General features: G+C 36.9%; 1 protein-coding gene across 1 annotated transcript; it reads left to right on the top strand.

Moving 5' to 3' along the window:
• Nucleotides 1-1346: 1346 nt before the first annotated feature.
• On the top strand, nt 1347-5591 carry LOC134615365 (proton channel OTOP1-like). Its single transcript, XM_063459871.1, has 2 exons — nt 1347-2230; nt 5243-5591. The coding sequence occupies exons 1-2, from the start codon at nt 1373-1375 to the stop codon at nt 5411-5413; spliced, it is 1029 nt and encodes a 342-aa protein (XP_063315941.1). The 5' UTR covers nt 1347-1372; the 3' UTR covers nt 5414-5591.
• Nucleotides 5592-7628: the final 2037 nt, after the last annotated feature.

Below are 7628 nucleotides of genomic sequence, written 5' to 3'. Positions count from 1 at the left end.
CAAGATTATGAGTTGATGTGGAGCAGATAGCGAACCACTTAGATTTAGGATGGTTATATATTAAGTTTGAGCCAATCTGGTTTACTTAACTTATGAAGGAGTGATAATCCAAATTGGTGATAGAGATTCCACAGAGAATCGAGGTTGCAGCAGGCAAGAGAATATCCAAAAACAGTCCGAGGTCGTAGGAGAGGAGAAGGAGGGTAAATGATTAAACAGTCCGGGTCCGATACACAGTAGAAGTAAATATTCAGTTTGAAGTTCGCGGGAGCTTTCGAGTTGATCCAGCACTGTGGTGTTGACGCGGACTCTCTATGAACCCTGGGAACGACCACGTCATAGGAGGGGGAGTGGCCGCGCTCCGAGAACCCGGAAGTCCACGGTTAGCGAATGCCGGAAGGTCTGACACCCACAGCTGATCTATAATTTCTAGTGTGTGGGGGGAAAAATGCTGCAGATCTATAGATTCAAATAGTTAAATTTTTACTCTGTGGAATGTCTATTTAATCTAAGTAGTGTCACACTGCAGTGTAAGGTGCTAACGCGTTTCAGTATTAAAGGCTTACTCCTTTAACATGCTAAAAAGCTTTAGGTGTCATTTTGCAAAAAGTGCAGATTTCAATAGAAATTTACACTTTTATCAATTAACCTGGTATACACCCCCTTGGCTTTCAAGCACACAACAGGTAATATTACTTCCTCGTTTCGTTAGCTCAATGCAGCTGACTTCAAGAGGCAGCAATTGCCCAGAGCACCTGACTTACTTCTCATTGAGTGATTGGCAGTCTGTGATTGGACAGCCACAGAAAGTCTGGGCGGGGTTAAAAGGGGAGAGCTTGCAAAGGCAACAGGCTTGCACTGCAGGGGAGAGAACTGCAGGTCTTGCAAGCTGTTTTCAGATTTACCCCCCCAATTAAAAAAATACCTAATTAAATGTGTTTTCATTTAGGGTATAGCCACTAAACAGTAACTTTGATTTATTTTTTATTTGGGCAGTGGAGTGTCCCTTTAAGTCTCAAATGGAATGTGTATGCAAAATAGCAAGACACACTGGGTCATATGCCTGCATTGGTTAATGGAACGCCTGGTTGATGGCCGCTAAAAAACAAGGGACTGTCACAGTATACTATTGAGCCCTGTGAAATGGAAAAAAAGTTGTATATGGAGGCAGAGACATGTCCTGTTAATCTTTTTCCATTTTACAATATCCTCTGCTGTCAAATTACATGTTTTTTTCTATTCAGTAATACTATGCATATTAAGTTAACTATACATTTAAACAAAATACAATTGTATCACATTCTTTTTTTTGTGTGTTTCTTGTGTTCCCCTTACAGATCCAGGCCACCCACACTGTAACTGTACAACTGGTATGTGTGATGCATTTTCCATAGGTACATATTATGTTTACCCATTCAACATAGAGTATCATATTTTAGCTTCTGCAATGTTGTATGTCCTGTGGAAGAATATTGGGCGCAGCATCAAACATCGCCATCATAAAACTAATCTAAAATTTCAAGGTGTGGTTGTCGGGGTTATTTTTGGACTCATTGTCCTGGCTGTAACAATCGGAGTTGTTGTCCTTTATTTGCTCAACATCGGACGCTCAAAGCAAAGTAGCGAGGCGGCATTAACTGTTTACTACTTGTATTCTGTTGTGGTGCTGAGTGGAATGTGCATAGCTGCAGTTGTTGGTCTCATCCTTCACAGACTGGACAGACATCCTGCAGTAGTGGAGAAAAGTCCATCCTTAAAACTGGATGAAGAGCTATTAGTCGGTTCGGCCTGCGGCTCTTGGATCACATCATGGGGATCTATTTTGGCAGTCATTTACGCTGAAAGTCACCCAACCTATACTTGGTATAATTTACCTTATTCTATTTTAGTCCTGATTGAAAAGTACATCCAAAACCTTTTCATAATTACATACATACACCGCAAGGATGAGAAAATATGTACTGATACAATTCCCAATATATATATGAAGCAACCTCAACTTGCATCATCTGATGACAATAATCATGTAGGACCGTGTGGCGGACCAGATGTGCGAGAGAATGGTTCTTTATCTAATAATAATAATGTTGACAAAAAAGAAAAAGAAGAAAATAATTCAATTCCTGCTTTTGATCACATGCCAAGCAACAATACAAATCCAGGGAATGGTGGATTAAAGAAACAAGTGCTAAGAAACATTACAGTTGCCCTATTCATCAGCAATATCTCGGTAAGTTATTACATAATTTTTCTTCTTCCAATGTGTGTTTTATTGACTTTGCAAGTATAACTGGGATACAGAAAGTAAGTGGGGGGTGGGACAAAAACAAAAAGGAGTATTCGGCTTAAGAGTACATTCCATTGTATCAGACCCAGTAAATACATCTCATATTAAAATCAACTGTCACATATCTATTCATTTGTGGAAGGCCCTGTTGCACCTGAACTCTTTGTGGTGCCAGGGGTGCAGACAATTAATCGGTTGGAGTTTCCAACATCCTGGAGTAGATGGGGATCCTCAACTACATTTTGGAGGTGAATATACAGGCTACTCAACAGGTTAGGTAGTAAGCATTGCCTTGCCCATCATCTACGACACTCTGAGACTTATATTGTGGGGAGAAGTATCTGGTGTTTCTTTGTTATCTTTCTCTGTGATATGTTCTGTATAGGAATAGTTCATTTAGCTAGAAGTGAGGGAATGGAGGGGGAGGGGGGAAGTATATAAAGGGAAGGGGGAAAGGAAAACCCGAAACCAGAGGGCCTGAGACTTTAGTTCTCACTGTGACCAATTATTGGATGACTGGTGGTTTCAATTTGTTGAATTTGCTATGGTATGTCGTGGTCAAAGTGAAATACCTTGGTTGAAAGTTGAAGCATTACATTAAAGGGAATCTTTTATAGTACCATAACTTGACACATTATACAGTTTAGCATTATAAATGGTTTGCTGTTATACAGTTAGTGAGAGTTCAGGTTTATCATGTAGCCTAGCCTGTTGAGTATAGTTTCCATGAATGTTTGGTGTTTACGTTTTATAGAGGCGGGAGGTGGATGGCCATTGTGAGGAGAGGCCTGTAGACCTTCAACAGGCGCGGTAGTGATGCCGCACAAATTTAGTTCAGGGCTTCCCCTGCACTGGTTGAAAAAAACAAAGCAAAAAGAAGAAAAGGGAGGGTAGGACACCAAGGGGGGGGGGGGGGGGAGAGGGAGAATTGTGTCTTGGGTTGAAACATTAATTTCATTCATAGCTACTAGCACCTTTACCTGCAAGTGTGAGATTGTAAATCTAGACGTGCGTTAGTTGTAGTTCCGGTAAAACGCATTGGCCTTGTGTGGAGTGTAATTGTGCATATGAGTTAGCCCCTGTTGTGGCCAACTCAAATAGGAAAATGTTTTATTACATCATTTTTAAAATCCAGTATGCAAGTGCAACTAATATCTACTCACATTATAATAAATAACAGTAAAACTGTTTTTAGAGTAATATAAATGTCAGAATTCTTTAAGCTGTAATTTCTTACCAGTAGAGTTCTTCAGGGATTACTTGTATTTAGAAATACTTATATCTACAAATATACATATAAACACGCAAAATGTAGTTGTGAGACAAAGGGCAAAAGCAGCCAATAAAATGTTTCAATGGCCTTTTATATACAACTGCTTCAGTAATATCTTTGCACTTCCTAACTGTTATCTGACTAAATTGACGTAAACAATATACATTTAGTGTTGAATTAGTAGTATAAAATACAGTCAAATAGTGACTTTCAAAACTCCACAATGAAGTGCTAAGTGAAAGAGTGCTATCAGTTTGGCACATACGTTCCCTCAAAGCAGAAGAACTACCCCAAAGATCTCCTCAACTCTTCCATATGTACATATATAGAATATAGGAAAAATGAAAATGGTACAATATAGTGCAAAACTGTATAATAACATTTTGGTATAATATCAATGTCAATTGGCCACTCATACTTTTGAGTCAAATAAAGAGTCTTCAGAATTTTTTGTGCACTTTATTTTTATTGCTAATTTATCTGATTGCACCGTGGCTTTTTCTCACTGACTGAGATTGAAACCAATAAAGCTCAAGACCTGGGGAGACATCCACCAGTTATCATTGGAAGATTCTTTATTGGGCTTAAAAGTGTGAGTGACCAATTGGCATTTATATTATACCAAAATTGTATTCTTTAATCTATATATGTACATATTGAAGATTTGGGGTAGTTCTTCTGCTTTACGGGAAGTTATATATTCTATACATAAATGGTCAGTTTGTCTGTGGTGACATATTGCATGTACGAACCCATCAAATAATTGACCTCTGTTGAAAAAAACAAGTCATAATAATTATAATAATAAAGCTCTGTACACGCAGCAAAATGAGAATAGGTTATGTGTCCAAGCGAAATAGAAGGATACACTACTACATCTGAATGTTCTGAAACCATTTTGGAAAAATAGTTATTTTTAAAAACACTGGTACACATTACATTATCGAGACAATCACACTGTCATACCTCCTAACTGTCCATCTTCAGGAGGACACCCTATTTTGAACATTCACCCTTTTCTATCCTAATGTCCCTTTATTTCTAGGAGTGCCAGATTGTAGATGAGTCTGAGTGTATAATAGAACACCACAGCAATAATATGCACAGTAATGTGTCTTTAGCATTAGCAATACAAAATTGTATTCCTAACACTACAGTGTCCCTATGCACTAAGATAATTGTCCACCGCCACCTCCCCAGTGTTGTAAGGGTTAAAAAACCCTTTAACCAACCACCAGCGCTGAGTCTGTTTCTGCCTCCTCTGACATCTGCAATCAGGGGGAATCTAATCGACATGCGAGGCGAGTTCCACGTGTACATTAAGCCTTCCCCATATGAAATCATTTATTCAATGCTTTCGTATGCAGAATATGAAGACGCTGGAAGCATGACTGTCCCACTGAAATCAAGAGTGTTGCGAGACCTGAACATGTAACTGTACGTTTCACTTGTGCCTAGTACAGAACTTGGGAGACATTTTTTTTTTACACAATCTCCTGATCTCCTTGGGATGTCATGTCAAGGAGAAACATTTTTTAGAAATGTCTCAGTATAATCCCAACTTTGACCATCTCACCCATCTAGTTATTCAAACCATTATATCATACTATACAAGATAAACAATTATGAGGTTTATTAAAATACAGCAAATGTTGACATGAGATCATTTCTTTGTTTTTCAGCTGTGGATCCCACCAGCTTTTGGTTGTCGTCCACAATATGATAATGGATTGGAAGCTGTTGTTTTCGGCTTAATTCCATGGATTTTTATTATTGATATTGCACTCCCATTTTCCATATTCTACAGAATGCACTCTGCCTATTCGCTTTTTGATGTGTACTGCAAAATATGAACATTTTCAATAGTGATTATCCACTAAAACAAAGATAAGGTCGATTACATCAACGAACAACCTAATATCTCCTGAACAATTGGACATTTTATATTTTCTGTAGATGTGATGTGTTTAATTAATTTTACATTTCTTAATTCTAGGATATATTTGATTTTTATATTTCTAAGAAATCTTAACAAATAATCTGTCTTGATGATATACCATACTCTACCATTTAAAACATCAATATGCGTTTATCAAAATTTTATATAAAATAAGTTAACTATTGTGTAAGTCATCATTTGTAGTGGAAAATTGGTAAATGTTTTGTAAGTTTATATTTACATGTTAGGGTTTATTTGAGTGTAGCACTTGAGCACCAGTTCCCTAGAGAACTGATTAAATAAATTAATAGTTCACATTTAAAGTATTTTTTTTCTATTAATTTTGTGAAAAAATACAGAAATAAATCCCAATTAATTTACGTGTGGTAGTTTATGTTATTACCGTTTTAGATTCAATATTATTGGCTTTTAATCATTCAGGTTGGTAACAAAGATAATAAGCATACGACTCCAAGATAATAGGTCTAATAGGTTGATTTATAGGTGATGTATTCCTAGGTCGGGTAACAGATGTACTCATCATTCTATAAGTAAATAGTATTTGGGGAACAGAGTATAAATTGGTGCTGCTATCACCAAGTGTGAATCACTCCAACACACAAAAAACAATACAGTGAAAGATAAAAATGTGGTGAGAGCACTCAGAACATGCAAAGATAAAAAATATATTACCAGACTTGATTAAAAATGGGAATATCTAGAACAATAAAGCACAAATACATAGAGTAATATTGTCATAAAAGAGATAAAATTAAAAAATGAGACTGGTTACACTCACATATTACTGAGTCACTTTAAAAGCTGACTCAGACTTAGGGCTTTAGTGGAGATGAGACTTCTTCAGCTTTAGACGTCCTGTACCGGTTATGTTTGGTCTGCACTGGGAAATGATTCTTCAAATTACTCCAGGAGGCAAGATCCAATATAAAATTTCTTTATTGTAAAATAACTGGGTATTAAAAAATAGTAACATCTATCTTTGTCCAATACAGGTAAAAAACGTCCTTGAAAGCACAATACCACGACGCGTTTCGGCACTCTCAGCCTTTCTCAAGTGGTCCGGTCTTCTCATCTCCTGAATCTTCTTAAATATTCTCAAATTTGGCGCCCTTTCGTCGGTGTCCTATGTCTCTTCCGCTTTCGTCATTTCCAAGCGTCCTTCGGTTACGTTGCGTCATGACGTCCGGCGTCTGCGTCATCAGTCCTCGTCCCGGCGTCGGTTTGCGTCATGACGTCTTTTAGGCGCCGGACCCGGAAGTGATACCGGCGCCATATTTCAAAGTCCACAACTATACAAATTTGCCAGTCCTTTAAACTACACGTTACAAGACAGTAATGAATGGTATTTCGAGGGGAAAAAAAGGAACGAATATATACTTATTTTCTACACATAGTAATACATAAATATAGGGATATTATATTCCTATTAGGAAGGAAGCAAAACACGATTATTAATATTTTTTTAAAAAAAATTTTTTTTTTAAATCATACATAATAAAAAGCCACATCTAAAAAACTTATAAAATTACATATAAAATTGTAAAATTATATACATGAATTAATCTCAAAGTCAATATTGAGGCCATGGGGGGATAATGATTCCAGATTAAAAATCCATTTCATCTCATTTCTGCTGAGGAGACTATCTATATCTCCCCCTCTCCAATGGGTTTTTACGGCCTCTATTCCTATAAATTCAAAACCATTTATGTTTCCTCCATGAACCTCTAGAAAATGTTTAGAGACATTGTGCAAAGTGAATTTCCTATTTATATTGTACACATGCTCCCTCATTCTTATTTTCAGTAATCTTGACGTCTTCCCAATATATTGTGTGCCACAAGGACATATTATCATATATATCACATTTTTTGAGTTACACGTAATAAATGATTTTATCTCATGTGTTTTTTTATTCTGAAACGAGGAAAAATGGGTGACTTTTCTATTTTTATTTTTTCTTTGGGCACACCCTCTACACCTTCCACAATAGTAGAAACCTTTTTCCTTTTTAAACATGGATACACCTTGGGAAATTTTCTCTTTGTCTAAAAAACTTGAGGTCAGGGTTTGTTTGATATTCTTCGCTCCTCTAAAAATTAATTTTG

The sequence above is a fragment of the Pelobates fuscus genome, chromosome 6 (genome assembly GCF_036172605.1).
Source record: "Pelobates fuscus isolate aPelFus1 chromosome 6, aPelFus1.pri, whole genome shotgun sequence".
NCBI lineage: Eukaryota > Metazoa > Chordata > Amphibia > Anura > Pelobatidae > Pelobates > Pelobates fuscus.
Note: the sequence above shows the minus strand (reverse complement) of the source record. Positions and strands in the feature narration are given on the sequence as shown.

Bases quoted from the DNA above. Each gene is read 5' to 3' on its own strand.
- LOC134615365 (XM_063459871.1), top strand. From the start codon at position 1,373: ATGTGTGATGCATTTTCCATAGGTACATATTATGTTTACCCATTCAAC. The intron at 2,231-5,242 runs GTAAGTTATTAC...TTTGTTTTTCAG, and splicing joins TATTCATCAGCAATATCTCG to CTGTGGATCCCACCAGCTTT.